The sequence below is a fragment of the Sparus aurata genome, chromosome 5 (assembly GCF_900880675.1).
Source record: "Sparus aurata chromosome 5, fSpaAur1.1, whole genome shotgun sequence".
In the NCBI taxonomy this organism is placed as follows: domain Eukaryota; kingdom Metazoa; phylum Chordata; class Actinopteri; order Spariformes; family Sparidae; genus Sparus; species Sparus aurata.
Window position 1 is genome coordinate 16,540,764 of NC_044191.1, and position 17,537 is coordinate 16,558,300.

Sequence of the window (17,537 nt, forward strand, 5' to 3'; positions counted from 1 at the left end):
CTCAGCAGTAACCCAGAGGAGAAGCTCAAACAGCCATCTATCCTCCGACGGATCACAGACACCAATTTGCGCAACTGGCTGTTTACCCGGCAAACTTTGTTTCCAGTGATGACAGCCAGCCTCATCAGTGAGGGCAGAGACAGATGTTATAATCCAGCTGGAATAAAGACGTCAGCAGAGGAAGGCATTAAATAGTCACACTGCACAGCATCCTGAGTAGAAACCTTTAAAATTCTCTCAAATAGGCTAAAGCTGCCATTCTGTATTTTACACGTCAAAGCTGCCACAGATCAAAACAATCTTCTGCAAAAACACATTACCCGACAGTAGATCTTTGACCTTTCTCATCAGGTTGGTGATGGATCATTTTAATGGAGCTGCCATCCTGTATGTCAAGTTGCCAGTTACCATGAACGTTTGTTTTCCTCCCTGGGTCCAAGAAGAATGTGACATTGAAAGGAGGTGGACTTTAAATCTTACCATAGAAGATGACGTCTCAGTAGTTATGCAACTCGACTCTATGAAATCGACTCTACAAAATCGATATTATGATTATTTACGTTTAGATATTGTCCACGCTATCCTAATTAGCTGTTTTGTGCTGCTCTTTCTCTCTGTGTCTGCCTCACATAAGCTATTCGCCAACCACCGTTAGCCTGATGCTGTGGGAAAACTGTAACTTAAAATTCTCTCAGTTACACATTGGCTTGCTAACGTTAGCTACTGGTAAGCCCACCTTCAGGTATCACCTGATTCTTTTCAAAGTTGTATGGTGTGTAAACCCCACTGCTTCAATGCAAGGAAAAGACTACTGATGTGCTGTGTGCTAATGGGAAGTTAGGTGTTTATGTTCAGGAGGCTAAATACATCATATATTGAGACCTGACTGTTAAACAATTTCCCACGCTTTCTATTTCTGCACGTTAAGTACAAAAGATGTGGCGTGTGAATATAGAGGTTTTACAACGTTCCTCTTCCAAGCATTTACCTGTGTTACTGCTGTTTGCAAAGACAGCGTTAGCAACGTGGCGGTAGCTGCCTGGCAATCCAAATTTGACCCATAAACCCAGCGTAAGCCACCCAGTTGTATGAATACAGAGGCAGGATTCGTTACCCCTAAGAGGTATGAGGCAACACATACGAACTCTCACCCTTCATCGAGTGAATGCCCATCCATTCACTCTTGTCTTGACTTGGTTTCTATCACCTTTCCTCTTCACCTTCTTTGCTTCCTCCATCAGTAGGTTATTTTTCTTTTGCATTGTAGAGTTTCTACAGTTATTCCAGTTGTTCCACCGTTACCTGGGAAAACAATGGTGCTTCCTGTTACTGGTTCCTCAGTGCCATAAATTAATCTTTGTTATTTTCTGGGGAAAATCTGTTGATTAACGACGCAGACGTAAACTATGATAACTTTTCTATGTGTAATTGATTACATTTTTCAAGCATCTTGGACAACAAATGCTTCCCGCAGTTTACACTTGAGAATAAAAAGAAATTGCTAAAATGGTAAAAATAATCAACAAATATCCTGTCCAAATAGTCCCCGAGGCAGATGAGACCAAAATCGTTTGACATTAGCATTGGATTATCTCGGAAACACGTCACCATGTGCTACAGCTGCCTTGTTAATGTCCCCACACTGTCATTTGGATGTCAATTAAAGGAACGCACTCTCCAATCTGCTTTCTTTCAGTGGAGCTGAAATTCAACTTGGACCAGTATGTGAACAAACGCTACCCTGGCCTGGTAAAGATTGTGAGGAACAGCAAGCGGGAGGGCCTGATCCGAGCCAGGATACACGGCTGGAACGCGGCTACGGCTCCTGTCGTCGGCTTCTTTGATGCCCACGTCGAGTTCAACACGGGCTGGTAAGAAAAGGTCATGTTTAACACGACAGGGTCTAAGCTGTTTCCCTGTCCTTTCTCACCTTTGCCTTTGTGGTTTGCTTTTTTTTATGTTTTCACTACAGAAGGATGTCGTGTACGATTATTACCGCTGAAATATGCAGTGCAGTCTGCCTTGAGCATTTTGATACGGCGCCAGGCCACTTTCTGACTGAGACAGCACTTTTCAGCACATTGACCCTTATTAATAGTAAAGGTTTATCACTCATAAGCCTTTCCCTCATGCATCTCCTTTGAAACCGAGAGTGATGAGCCTCGGGTAGCGCTAAATAAAAAGACATCCCACTATAAAACACACTACCTGTCCAAAAAATACAGACTTATGACAAGCGGGAGAGCCAAACACAGTGAGTGTAATTAAAGAGGGAACTCAAATGTTGAGCATTTCGACATTATTTCACCTGCAGGCTTATTTTGCAATACGAAATTACTTCTGGGGGTCTCAGTCCAATGTCTGCCTGCTGCCTAAGTTTACCAGCAAACAAGCCACCCCAATAGATGTAATTGGCACCTAATTTGAGCCTGTCATGCTGTCAGTGCTTGAAGATGAAGTGTAGCTATTGTTCCCTGGGAAGCCGCCTGGGAGACAAGAGGGGGACATGGAGGGTTGAGGGAAGAAGAAGGGGCGTGAAGGAGGATGGTAAACGTGTCAGATATAGTGTCCCTTGATGCACTCCAGCCTTTTTTGAGTAACTAAATGTGAGAGATGTAAACAAATACTCCCATAATATTTTCTCTATACGCTCTCGACTGATCTGAAAAGCACCTGCCACACCACTTCCTCTCAGAGCCATAACTCAGTCAGGTTGAAAGGTACAGAAATCACACACGCACACACACACACACACACACACACACACACACACACAGCTGCAGTACAGGACGGGAACGCACTCCACACAACTTCAGATTTCATAGGCTCTGAGGCTCGCAGTCATCAAATTCAGACTGCGGTCTGTATCCGAGCTATCCAGCCGTTTGTGATGCTGGATGACTTACCATGACGCTTACTTGCCAGAACATAAACAAACTATAGGCTAACAACATTTACATGTAGATAATTTCCAGAGAAGTTTTTTTTTCTCAATGACTTTATCTGTTTGCACCAGATGAACTGTGCAGTGGAGTGCAGGGCCTGATCTGTGCATGACTTGACAGTAAACGGAAGCAGAAGATGAAGACAGGAGTTAGTGCCCTCAACACAGCTTTCAAAGATTTATGTTTTTTAGACTTTTTATGGGGATGATATTGTAGCACTATTATTTAGTATGTGTGGAGAGCCGTGTCTCAGTCTGTACACATACGCAGATTTGTCAATTATTACAATCTCTAAATGCGGTGAGTTCAAAACACGTTTTCAGATTCTTACACATTGACACGGATTAACATAATGTGTCTTGTGATCTTTTAGGGATTTGTGGATACGTTCACAAATCTAATTACACTTGCAAATCTGGATATACAGTTTCTTCCACACATTTCAGGATGCACACGCATTTGAACACAATGTTTGTTTGTTTTTAAACTTTCATCTGGATCTCCTGCTTTTCCATACACAGACTTCCTTTTTCTATGTAATGCAACATGGCCAAACTGGTTATTACGGCCCACGTTTTATAAATTATTATAAACAGTTTTTTAACCCCTGACACTTCAGACCAACTTTACATGCATTGTGGCCTACTCCCATAACACATAACCTCCAGTACAACTACAATTTTTCTATGGGTAATAAATTATTTTTTACTTTCACTGTTCATTACCCGAATTATTAACAGATACGTAGCTGTGCTTTATTTATAATTTCTCATGATACAAATACAAATCATGAGTTGATACTTGATTAATTGTAAATTAAGCGGTTCAGATGATTTTAAAACAACTTCTGGTGCAGGTCTTGCCACACATTCCCATGGACAACCGCTTGAGCTGTGAACGTAGTCGTTAACATACTTACCGACACACTCTGCGTGTTACTAGAGGATACCGCTAGAAAGCACACACTTGCTTGTTGTCCCGCTGTTCTCCCTGTTGCTGCCGATGTGCTCGCTGACCCCTGACCCTGTCTCACCCTGTAGCATTAATTTCTGAGGATGTGCATAAACTGATGCGGGATTCACGACGCAGCCGTCGTGCATTTGCAAATGACTTGTTGAGAGCTAGCACGTCTTTTGCTTAAGATAGAATAACTGCATTAAGATCCCTACCAAATACAGCCATACGCACATATAATGCCTGAGGGGCTGCAAAGATGAAAACAGTATTGACGAGCCAGTATAAAGAAAGCTCTATGTTAATTCTATGAACTGCTGCAGTACTTAAGAAGGTCACCGTCTCTCTCCGTTTATTTAGACGTCATGAAAGCACGTCAGGTCAGTGTGAGCATGACCCTGCTTATAAAATGACTAAAGCGTACACATACTGTCTAGGAGGCATTTACTGTACCGTACCGCTACACACGCTGACCTTGTAATCCCTGCAAAGGACTGATATAATGCACCTTGATCATTGCCTCTCAGCACACTGTTTTGCAGCATGAATGGGAGCTTCGGGCCCGGAGGCTGCACGAGGCGAGCCGCCGAGCACACAAACAACACTCATAGAGAAAGTTGCATCATTGCCTGGGAGCATTACTGATGATAATTGATACCCTGGTGGTTCCCTCATCTGTTTTCCCATCTGTTCTCGCTCAAAAATAGTCGTGCCTTTCGTGCCCCCACCTCACCCTTTCACCTAGCAAAGGTTTCACTCCCTGTCAGCTCTCATGCTGTCCCACCAGCCCCTCCCGCCCAGCTCCCGGCTCTGTTCCTTTGAGTTAGTTCACCTGCTGCTATTGAATTTCGCACACCTCACTCCTCTGTTCCCACCCCACACACAGCCACCCACACGCACGCCTACATCGTGCTTTGATAACTGTCTGCCTTCGCTTTTTTTTGTTGTATTTTTTTGTTGTTTTCTTTTTTTTAGGTTTGTTTTGCTGCTTCAAATTTGCCTTTGCGTGAGGTTTTATTTACAGGACTCAATGAGAAGTAGAGCAGGATCCGTATAATATCTGTGATATTTCTGCAAATTAGATGCAGGGTAAAGGGAAACAGTGCTGGAGGAGATGACAGGTGTCTTTCAGAAACTTGTTCGTGCTGCTCGGATATCGCGTGTGTGTGTGTGTGTGTGTGTGTGTGTCTGCATTTATTACCCACTGTATGTCTGCAAACACTCTGTGCTGCTCCTTTATTCAGATAGATTCACTCGTGGTATCTACACTATCTATTTGTTACAATGGCAGAGGCCCCCTATTTATCATAATGTGATTATTCGCCATCGCACATACAGTGATAAGTGAGATGGATGGCTCCTCTGGATGTTGTGGTGAGTCTCCCTCAATGACCTTGCACACAGTGCCTGTGCATACCGAGCCGGAGACAACGCTGCCAGCTCTCAGCTGCAGTGCTGTGATTCACTGGCGCGCTGTTCCCCCCGGGGTGCTGTACATTTGCAGCCGAAATGTATTGCTGGTTCGCATTACTGTTAAAGCAAACTTAATTGTATCATACTGTACAGTGCACCAGACAGCTGTTTCCCATTCCCCCGCACCATGTTGTTTTATGAGGAGTTAAGGAGCAGGCTGTTTCCACCAGAGGAGTGATGGAATCTGATTTCCGCGGCTTTGCCCCGCTTTAATACGAGGATATGAAATCGTTGCCTATCAGTCATGTAGTATTGCATCAGCTAAATGTTCACAATCCATCTCCGCTAATACTTCATATCCATCCATCCCCGAGACAAAGGTTGTCCGTTCTGCTCCAAACAGGGCCGGTCTCCCTCTGCACGCTCTGTAAATGAACGGCGTTAATGGCAGGAAATGGGAGCGCGTTGTAATTAGGACCTACTGTACTGTACGCTGCACTCGTGCAGCTGCAGAGGGGCGGCGTGGGGAAATTGATATTTATATGGTTTTTGAAGCCCCGGCATAGTTGCCATCTCAGGTTATTAACGATTAATGATTAGAGGTGTAGCAGCAGCTCCCAGCTGAGTGTGTGCTGGAGATAAGATTGTCATTGTGGGGCGGTCGTAATGAAATACATGCTTCAGAAAGCAGCACTTTGATGAATTTTCAATGCTCCGCTGCTTTGTGACCTGCTGAGGTTTTTTGTTTTTTTCTTAGAATGAGACAAACTGGTAGAGTTCATAAAAAGTAAGACACAGATAAAACTCACCTCTGCCTCCTGTAATTATGAAATATGTAATATTTATTACATTCGTATTTGATATCAGCGCCTTTGTCAATATCTTGGAGCTCTGTCTGTTCATATTGCCGCGCAGGTCCAATGGCATTATATGAAATTCAAAGGTACATACGTTTCAGAGATCTCGAAGGCTGTTGAAACATTTTTTTTTTAGCTAATCATTTCTTTACTCTTACTCTCTGTGTGTCTGGCGGTGGCTCAGTGTTTATATCTGTCTGGAGACAACAAAGCAGGCTGCAGCCACACTGAGCGCTTCACAGAGCGCAGGCCAGGCATAACTCCAAAAAAACTGCAGAAAATACAGAGATTTATTCCACCTTTACATTTATATCATATCAGCCCCCGTCCTGGGCAAATGCATTTAGGAAGTAGTGTGTAATCTGACATTGGATCATAAGAACCTTTTCCACTTCATGCCTCTGCTTCCCGGTATCTACTTCAAAAAGTCCTGGCGCCATAATGAATTGGAATTCTGCACGGATACGTTTGCGTTCTTTGGATTATACTTTTTTTTAAAGGAGGCGGGAGACTGGCCAGTATTAACATGTGCTTTAAATGTACATGTCTGAGCTGCTCTGCTTAAAGTGGCCAGGCAGGAGGACTGATGACAGACACACATTCGGTTAGAGATTTAATGCGCTTAAGAACGGCTCGAGGCACCGCAGACTAAAATTCCCCTCAAAGACACATTACACACTATCATATGCAGAAGCTTCACATGAGCATGCTGTACAAATGAACACCAGCACAGTTCATTTGAACACTTAACAAGTGTCTATTTGGGTCTACAGCAGTGTTGATGCAGCTCTTTGGTGTTTTAAAACAGTAATTATAGACTCTGGTTAAAAATGAACACCCCCCAATGCTCTTTAGTGTTAGCTGTTCTCCTCATTAGCGAACGTTCAGAAATGAACTCATTCACAGTGTCTCTGGTGTATATATATACAGGTTGAGCCTCCTAGTTAAAACTGTGAAGGGTGTATATGGTTACATACTCTAATACAATAAACAATGAACGTACAGTAACTATGCTAAAAAAAGGATGTTTTTCAATCCCACATAACATTTCCAATTAAACCTGTTGTAGTAGACGCTATAGCGATAATGGTAAGCATCTCAGATGTTGATAATACACCAACAAATAGAAAGATAGATCAATTAAAAGATTGAGAAACAGAAATAAAGATGTGTTCTTAATACAGTGACCTATTACAGACACATCTGTCTGAGCATGCGTGTCTACAATTACACCCATCTACTTCTACCTGTATACATTTAATCCAGGACATGATTTGGTTTTATGTGGCTCATTCGTTTTTGATTGTATAGGTGAGTTTTTCCAAAATGTTAGTGTCATCACTCTTTTCACCTTAACATAAGGATTCCTGTGTTTAACCTCTGAATCCCAATTACCAGCAGGGGGCAGCTGGGAAAAATAAATCCTACTTCTCTCTTAGTTTCCTATAGTTTCTGAATGAGTTTATGGTCCCACTTACTAGTTTCAAGTCTACTTCAACAGAGCATGATGTTCATTTTGTAGCAGACATGGCTGCCTTGTGATTGACAAAGACGCTACCACGGCGTTTCCTCGGGTTCCTCGTTCAGATCCAATCAGGATATCCTCCCCAACTCCACCATCATGTCCGAATACGGTCTAAAAAACAAAACAAAAAAAACAAACCAATATGTCGGTGGCCCTAATAACAAACTTTAGGTAGTCCACAAACCAATGTGACAACAACAGTGGATTTACATTTGGGAAATACAAAGTAGAATGTGCAACATGATCAAAGATCTTCTTGCAGGGGCCAAACAAGAACTTCTGTTGTGAAACTCCTAAATATCTTGCTTTACTTGACAAAATAGTAAGAGAATTAAAAGATTTGATTGAAGCAGATAAGGTTAGACACAGAGACACAGCAGCCTTTAAATCACATTGCTCTTTGTTGACAGGTAGACAAAACAGATTTTACTCAAACCAGGGTTAAATAAAGTGAGAATTGAAAAGGTTCTATGAAACACCAGAAATGTAACTCTCCTCAATTTGCTGTGCTATTCTCATACGTTCTCTCCCATAAATTATTTGGGTCATCCATGAAGGCTACAGTACACTAAAATTACATTTCTTCCCAGGTAGCTCACATGTTCTGCTGTGTTAGAACTATAAAGGAGATTTCAGGCGCTGAGGGCATATATCTGAGCCCTGTGCCCCTAGATGTCATTATCTGATAATTCCCTACTTCACAATCGTTAACTATCTGAGATCAATGTGTCTGGAAGCATGAATAAAAAAACTTTTTTTTTTACGCTGCACTGGACAGAGGAAGGACAGATAGTGAAAGACTCTCTGAGATGGAGTCAAGCAGATATAAACTGAGATTGTACTGTGATCCTCATCTGTACTGTTTGTCTAATTCTATGAGATGTGTGCACCGCCTGATGTGAAGCTCCACAAAGGTGCCGCCTATTATAAAAGACAAACAGTCAGCCACGAGGAGTTAATAAATAAACGGTAGAACCACTATAAGAAATGGCAGGATGGACCAAACGGCGACAAGGGTTGTCAACATGTATTCGCGGTATTGAATTAGTCATAGCTGGGAGGAAGAAAAATCCTATTGTAATATGGAACTGAGTATGATACAGGCCGATGTGGATGAATCACCTTCTCGGTGTTATGCAGATGAAATGGCAGACACAGGAAGAGGAACGTCGAACCCAGATGTGCCCTCATTTCCAGAACATCTCTATCTTATCAACCTCATTGGATCCCAGAGGTACGGGAACTGCTGGCTGGCTCTGGGGTGTTTTTGGGTTCTTAAGGACAAAAGGGAGATGAATGGAAGATGCCAGGGTGGCTGAGAGAACTCGTGTCTGGGTCAGGGAGAAGGATAGTAGATTCAGCAGCAGCAACCACCTCAACAAACTCACTTTCCCAGTTGATTACTGAAGGGCAATTATTTTCCATTCGTTGTAATATATGTAATCAGATGTAATATATACATAATATGTAGATGGAATTTTGGATATACATTTTTGTCAGGCTAGGAATGATCAAACCCCTCTGTAAAAACCTTCAGAAATAGGTATGAATAAAAATCGGAAATTCAACACATGTTAGTGCTACTGAAGTAGAAGGGAAACCTTGATGTTAGGGATTGTTAACAATTATAACTATTAAACTTCCCCAGTTATTTACTTACATGATTAAGCCAATAGGTTTTCTGGTGTTTTATGTATGCTAATTAGGCTATCTTATTGAATATGGGCTAATGTGCAGAAATGTGCAAAAAATTGATCTGAACTAAAATAAATAGCTAAACATGTATTTGTGACATTTTCTTCACATTAATCTACAAGAAGAGATGCTATAACAGCCAAATAGCCCAAACTCACATATTCTGACAAAACAAACAAACAAACTCCAGTTCATACTCACATCCTGTACACAATATGAGGGATTTCAGTAACCATGGTTTCTCACGTCTTTTCTCAAATGGTGCAGTGACTCACTGAGTTAAATATGTGTGCGAGACGGCTTTGAAACATCAAAAGGTTCCACAAAGAATTCAGTGTATTGCAACATGCAGCGGTAACAATGGGGAAAAGGATAATTCAGGCCATTTACCTTCAGAAAGTTATGAAGTTTTGAAGTTTGTCAGAGCTAGATTGTTCTCTATCAAAGACAATATCGCAGACATTGAGACATCTGAGAGACATCATATTTTCTTCATATAGAATAATCATTCTGTATCGAGAGAGCTCATTTTATGTATTGAGCTCTCTAGTGACACAGATGTAGCTGCGAATGCTAAGATGAGCGCATCATTCACTCAGTATGGATGTTTGGATTGAACGTGGATGCCATTCATTCTTAAAACATGGGTGTGAAATGTGTCATGACACAGGCTATCGGGGGTATAAAGAACGCGGATCCATGGATGTATGCAGAGAGCTGCATATGGAGCTGCCACTCAGCCTCGCTGCCAATTTGTTCCAGTGGCCACTCGCAGTACTGCAATGAAAACGTCCTCCAGTGGCCCGAGAGAGCATTTTCCCCAAAGAACACTATAATGAAACAGACATCTGTAAAACAAGGCGCCAACCTGCTCATCAGGAGTGATGCGGCGCTTTCTATCCAAAGTGCTCCACGATACTTCTTTGCAAAGTCATTCACACACACTCACACACACCATTGGAACGGCAATCGGGAGCAATTTGGGGTTCAGTATCTTACCCAAGAACACTTTGACATGCAGCCGGAGCTGAGGGAAGCTGATTAGTAGACAACCGGCTCTGCTTCCTGAGCCACATCTGCCTCCCAAGCCTCACCAGTGTGCATGTGCAGTGAGCAACACGATGCTGAAGCAAACTAGGAAGCAGGAATTATACACATGATATGCTCATGTTCTTATGATTACGGTATGAATAATCAAGTTTGTCACTCACGGTTTCTTGCAGTGTAAATACATTGAATTAAAATCTGAAACATTCAAAGAGGGGTTTCAGTGAGGAAACACAAGCAGTAGGTACCCAGACCAGTTCACACCTGCACACTGCAGGCAGCTTTTTCCATCTTTAGTGATCTCCGGCCACAGTCAGTGTGGTTTTGGTGAAGATGGAGAGAAAGAAAGCCAGTGGGTGGGTAGATAGAGAGAAAGTTGGAGTGTGGGAGTATTCGTGAGAGATGCACTTATCATTTTATAATTGCATCTTGTGTTTTTTTAAATTGAGAAGTACATCGAGTGAAGAACTGAGCACGTGAAGAGTTGCTTTGAAGATATGCTGGCGATCATCTCCCTGCATGAGAGGATTATACATTGCCAGCAGTGCTTTAGCATCTTTCTGTACCATATGGATCCATGAAGACCATGTTGCCCTTGGCCAAGGCTTCAAAAAGCAGTGGGGGCTCACTGTATGTGGCAAAAAAAACATTCAATCCAAAGACATAGGCCTGGAAATCTGTGGCAAACTATGGTAGCCACCAAAGACCTATTATTAAACTGCTGAGTGCAGCTTTTACCATCAGGCATGGAGAGAAGTCTAAAGCTGAGAGAAAAAGGTTGATTTATACCTCTGGTTTATGACTGTCTCAGGGGTTTGGTCTGCGTTGGTGTATCTACTGTGAATGAATACACCTAAGCTAATCGCCTCTCGGCTCAAGCTCCATTCATGAGGTACACACATGAGAATGGTATTGATCGTCTCATCTCGCTCTTGGCAAGGAATTAAATCAGCCTGCTTCCACCATGTTGAACTACTCCTTCAAAATAATTCAGCAGGGGTTGTTGAAGGTCTGGTGTAAGAGGAGAGATTTGTCTTCACATCCCTTTTTGGCTGTTTCAGGCCACAGGGTGGACATAGAAGCTCCTGACTGGTCAAATGAGGTGTCAATCAATAGGTCCTGACATGAACATCAATTGCTGTTGTAATAACTGTTTGACTGAAAAGACATCTGGGGTCTAGGTCTAATTCTACTCGATAGGTTAGTATAGCTAGCTCTTCTCTCAACGACATACTCAAATATATTTCCTACAGTTATTTTGACTCACTCTTTGGGCTAGTTTGTGACTCTTTCCTGGTAAAAAGAACCTTTATTATAGTTATAGCATTATAGTTCGGACTGACAAGCCCATCATTTTGAGGTGTTTCTTTCACATCGCCCTGTTCAGAGCCACTGAAGCCTTCAGATGTTTCGTGAATATGGCCCCTGCTCTCCATTTGATGTGTTCTAAGGGAATGTGGGCCAGCTAAAGCTGCCTCGGGGCAAATGCCACCAGAAGAAGAGAATAATGAAAGAGGAGACTAACCTGCAGCTGTTCACATAGAGTGATGAAAAAGGAAGTGAGCAGATTTTTCCCAGGAGCAGACTGAGTCTGTCTTCTCCTCCTGATGCGTTTTGCTTTATCAGGTTTTACCTCTTATCATCGTTCTCACCGGGATAAGTGTCACATTTTGACATTTTGTTTTCATGAGCAGGAGATATAAAATAAGATATGGTATTATTTGTTGTTCCGCAGAAAATTCATTTTTCCAAGACCTTCACATCATAAACAGCGGAGGGAAGCGGTTCCCGGCAGTCGCCTTGAATGACGAATAAACGCTGATTCGACAGACTGCATCATCACTAAAAGCCAGCGTAAAGCGCAAGAGCGAAAGTTGAGCCGACATCTGCAGTCATCCCTCGCTGCTCATTTTGATCTTCTCTGTTCAATATGTTTTAAAAATATATGTTGTTTGATGTCTTCCACGTAAGACTACATTCACAGCTTTCACTTCCCATTCGAATCGAGTTACAATAACCATGTGGTCATTCAGATTTCTTCAGTCTGACATAGTTGCAATATTGATACTGCAAACCTCTACAGGGCAGAATTAAAATATGCACAACCTTTGTATTTGCCCTGTAGAAGACTTTTCTCCTCTCGCTCCATCTCTCAGTTTTTGGGGTTTTTTTTCTCTTCGGCTTTTGCAACTGTGCGCTGAAGCTTTGTGTATACTTGATTCCAAAAGTCAGCTCTTAACTCCTGTGTCTTCTCCCAATCCGAAGGGCTGAACCCATCTTGACCCGGATGAAGGAGGATCACACCCGCATCATCCTGCCCGCCATAGACAACATCAAGTACAACACGTTCGAGGTGCAGCAGTATGCCAACGCGGCCCACGGCTACAACTGGGGTCTGTGGTGCATGTACATCATCCCTCCGCAGGAATGGCTGGACAAGGGTGATGAGACGGCCCCTATCAGGTGAGAGCCTCGGCTGGCGAGCGGCGTCCATTATAGATGAGGATGTTTGATGAAATATGGATACCCCCCCCGGATATGACTTATTCATGTGTGGAACCATCAAACTAAGCTGCTCTGTAGCCTGACGCACTGCTCAAACAGACAAATAAAGCTGTCCCGTAGAAAGCCGTCTAATTACCATGATGAATATCTTCATTTTTATGCCGGTTCACGAGACCTTGGGAAGGCAGTGTCATTAGCGTAATTGTGTGTTGAATATGAGCAGGGCATTCCATTATACCACTGCTGACTGGAGGACGGCACCGCCTCGTATCGTGTTTCTGTATAATCCTAGAATTTATTATGTCCGTCCCCAGTTAATCATATCGGATTCTGATCGAAGAGCACAGGAGTATTGTCTTACATGGCAATAGGTCTTACATTCCAATCATCATCTGTTTGGCCTGAGCAAGCTACAGTAACACTAGCTACAGAGCCCATGGAGTTAAATTAAATGCTTTATCACCTGCGACAGCCCGCCTGTGACTGACACCGACAAATTCAAGTCAGACAAGACACTGGGAATGTGGTAAGAGCTTCTGGTTTCAGTAAACATCTGCACAAAATAGTGACCGGATAAGTTAAAAGAACATGTATTTACAGTAAGTTTGCTCTTAGAAAATAAAGACGAAAAGTATTATGCATATGTCCACAACACCAATTTCATCAGTGCATTTATTTATTCATCTGTCTATTTTTCAAAATCCCTTCCACTCTGCCACTTTTTAGTTTCAGTTTGGCTCATTAAGGTTCCAGATTTTACATTTGCTCTATCTGATAATGGATGAATTTGCCAGAATAGTTTTTTTTAAATGCCAGTAAAAAGTTGTTTTTGTCTACAGCCAACCTTTCCTAAGCAACATAAAGCCATTTATTGTAATATTAACCTCTGTATTTTTAAGTTAAAAACAGGTCTACTCCCATTCTTCATTCACTGATCATGTAGATGTGTCCCAAAAGTAGCACAGCTGCAACCGTTGCCCATTGGCCCGGAGGATGAAACTACATAGATTTCCTTGACAAAAGTCAATGCTGCAGAATGTGATGCTGTAATCATGTTCACTCCAGAGCCCCGTAATGTTCAAACAAGATACTGCTATGTGATACCACTGAAAAGCTGCAAAACTCTGTTGCACATGAGTAAAGAATGTGGATCGGGTTAGCACTTCAGAAGTTATTTAACATTTTTGAAAAGAAGCCTTTATGGGTTAAAGAGAGAAAATTCATTTATACAATGGGAAACACCGGAACTATCGTTAAGCTCTCTCTTGCATAGTCTTGACATGACATATAGTAGGGCCCATGGCAGAAATGGTTATTGTCACTATTGATTGAACTGCAGATTATTTACTCATTGATGAATTATTACTTAGTCTATAAAAAAGGCTCATCATGATTTATCAGAGGCAAAAGTGACATCTTTAGTAGTAAATGATGACTTCTTTCGGCCAACCCCAAACCCATTTACTATCAAAAATGACATAAAAATGTTTTTGCTTAAAAAATGATTTAAATGATTAATTGATCATCGAAATAATTGGCAGTTCATTTTATGTTGATCAACTTATGAATTTATTGAATAATCGTTGCAGCTTTGGCAGGTACAGATCATTTGTATCAACAAATGTTTGTGCTAAAGCTAAAAGAGATTTCTTATTTTTGTCCACTCTAATTAGTGTGACTAAAACACTATCAGGAGTCACATTGTGGATTTGTGATACAATATCAGATTTTGCGGTATGCATCCAGCCTCCTTTCCATGAACAAAGGAATCAAACTTGGTCAGCGCTGTCGTAACAATGGGAAAGTCTTACATCATTCATCACAGTGCATCACCAGGATTTTGTTGCCACGGCAGCATGGCTGAGCCTGCACGAACATGAAGGCACAACAACAGAGAAACAGCAGTAACTGGAATTTGTTCAAACCGCCAAGAGAGATGTAGCTGCAAGAACGGACGTGCTGCCTTTCACTGTTATCCCTATCCAATGTCTCTGGCTGGGCTTGAGTCTAGAATAAAAACAAGCAAAAATATGAATGTATGAGGAAGGAAAAAGAAAAACTGATTGGTTTTGCAGTATGCACATAGCAAATGTGGCTGTGCCTGCTAAAATGTCCTTTCAATTAACAGTGTGGCCGCCTACCAGGTGCAGGGCTAACAGCCTCTTGCTGATTGCTGATGAAATAGCTAAATGCACAGGTCTCAGTAAAGGACATGTGAAAACGTCGCTGTGGTCTTGGTGCATCACCACTTCAACTTGGCCTCTGCAAAATCTGAAGTTAAAATATTCAGGCATGTAAAAAGACGCCTGTGTTCTTTAGGAACCAGTGATAATAACACAATATTGCTCAACTGCAAAAAAGAATATTTGGAAAAATAGTGTGATAGGTATTATAAGGGTAATAAAACAATGCGGTTGTGAGTTTAGGAGAAGATTGTTGTTTGGGTTAAAATAATTACACTGCTAACTACATAACCTACTTTACATACTTAAGTTATGCAAAGTACGTGACATAACTCCACTACATTTGTAGGTAAACTGACAGATTTCATACTTGACATGAACAGTAGTCTCCTGAGTGAAAGTCCTTTCCCCGACCTCCTCTCTTTATGGAGTTTTCATTCTTAATACTACTTCTCCTCACTTCCTCCTTTGAGGACAGCCTTGTGAATTATCAATTTTACCTCACAATTTTGTGATTTTCACAGTAAAAACTACTCTGAGTACGAAGAAGTGGCATTTTTTGGGGATCTCCATCATAGAAAAACATGTTTTCTTACATCTGGAGAATAATTTCTGGAGGTGAGTGCGTCTCTGCAGCACTACGGGACTTCATTATAATGCTATAATGCAAAAAAAATTTAAAATTGCTGCCTCTGCGATGCAGCCCTCGAACAATGCGGCACATTATCTGTCCATATCTACTGGGAGGTCACAGGTCAGTGATACAGCAGCAGCACTGATGGTGTTCTGTGCCTTGCTCAAGGACACTTCAGTGAGGATGCAATTGCTGAGATTTGTTATCACACAACCAGCAGTTAGGAGCAACATCGTTATTCATTTGGAGCCATATCTCTGGTCACCTGGCTGTTGTAAGTTAAATATTCCCTCTCTTTTAGCTCTGCTAAAGCTTCTTGGTCTTTAAAGGTATTTAAAACTGAGGGGAGTTTGTTAATCATGGGATAATTGTTATATTATTTTAAGAATGTTGATTATTGCAGCCTTAAAGCCTTAAAGGCCAGGCTATTGCAAGAATAACAAAAGACACTGATGAAAAGAGAAAGGGTTGATTTTGTTTTAGAGGATCAAGGACAAGCATAAAGAGCATAATCAGACATCGCAAAAATAATTGTAACACTCAGAATAGTAAAGTAGTTGCAGTAGGACCTGATTCTTGTGTTTTTCTACAACCAACTGATCAGCTGCTTTACAGCTGATTGACTCTGTTAGTTGATTCTGGACCCATCGGGAAATATTCCAAAAAACGTTTTTTACATTTGTATCACTTAAAGCCCTGGCTGCTGCTTGTTCACCAAGCTGCAAACATGAAACACGTCAGAACGTCTTCTAATATCACACACTATCATAAGCTAACACATTCACACACACACACTGTCAGATTTTGACCTGGAGCAACAAAAACTAAATTCCAAACCAGTTTCATTACCTTGCTCAGTCCAGCGTAGGCAAAGCAATAACAGTTTCATTTAATACTTGGTCTCCTACAAACACACGATGTGATAACAGTTTATACTTTAGACCTGAATATTGGATGTCATGTCAAGATTTTTGTGAGAATAATGTATTATTGAGCATCAAGTGCTTGACTTGAAATGGAAGTAAGATAGCAGTAAAGCCTCAGACACTGCAGAGCTGGTTCGTGTTCCATATTGACACTTTGCTGCAAATGGACACATCGCCTCAAGGCCCGGCTGAAGTGTGTCGGCTGTGTGGATTTCTATTGGAAATCATTCTCCCACTTGTTTCCTCGAGGTTTCTGCCCATCAACAACAGAAGCTCTGTGGCCATTCAGAGTGGAGCTTCAAATCCTTTTCTGGCTGTTTGGACACAGTCAACAACAAAGCGAGTAAAAGGGGCACAAGACTGCACATAACAGCCACGAGTACAGAGGAGTGCAACTATTTTAGTTGGTTTGGAGTTGACAAAAGGGGGTTTTCGTCTGCAACTACAGTGATCATTGACAGGATAGAGGAGGGAGGGAGGGAGGGAGGGTAAATGGCCACCAAGGGGTTTTGATGTGTGGTAAAAAATAAAATCTTTAACCAAAATCATTAAGAGAGTGTTATTTAAATGTGTAAACTGTTTTTTTTTTTTTTTTTTTTAAATAAGACATAACTACAAAGGAAACACTGTGATTTACTTTTGAAAGGATATTTTAACCAAAGTCTTCAAAATAAGCATATTGCCCCTTTAATGATCTAGATAGCTGCTGATGGGTAAAAATAGCTATTTTTCTAAAATGATTAATTACTTGAACCACTAATCTTGTCCATATGATTCAAAAATTCATGTAAGGAGGAGTGTTACAGCTTTTCTGTTGTATCACACGTCTTCTTTGAGCAATCAGGGGTCCCTT

At 41.6% G+C, this 17,537-nt stretch overlaps 1 protein-coding gene across 1 annotated transcript in view; it reads left to right on the forward strand.

Annotated features, from left to right (window-relative positions):
- galnt9 (polypeptide N-acetylgalactosaminyltransferase 9) overlaps positions 1-17,537 on the forward strand; it is a 96,013-nt gene that overhangs the window by 38,223 nt on the left and 40,253 nt on the right. The window contains exons 4-5 of the mRNA XM_030417536.1: positions 1,697-1,871; positions 12,702-12,899. Of these exons, the coding sequence (XP_030273396.1) occupies positions 1,697-1,871; positions 12,702-12,899 (373 nt within the window). The remainder of the gene's footprint in view (positions 1-1,696; positions 1,872-12,701; positions 12,900-17,537) is intronic.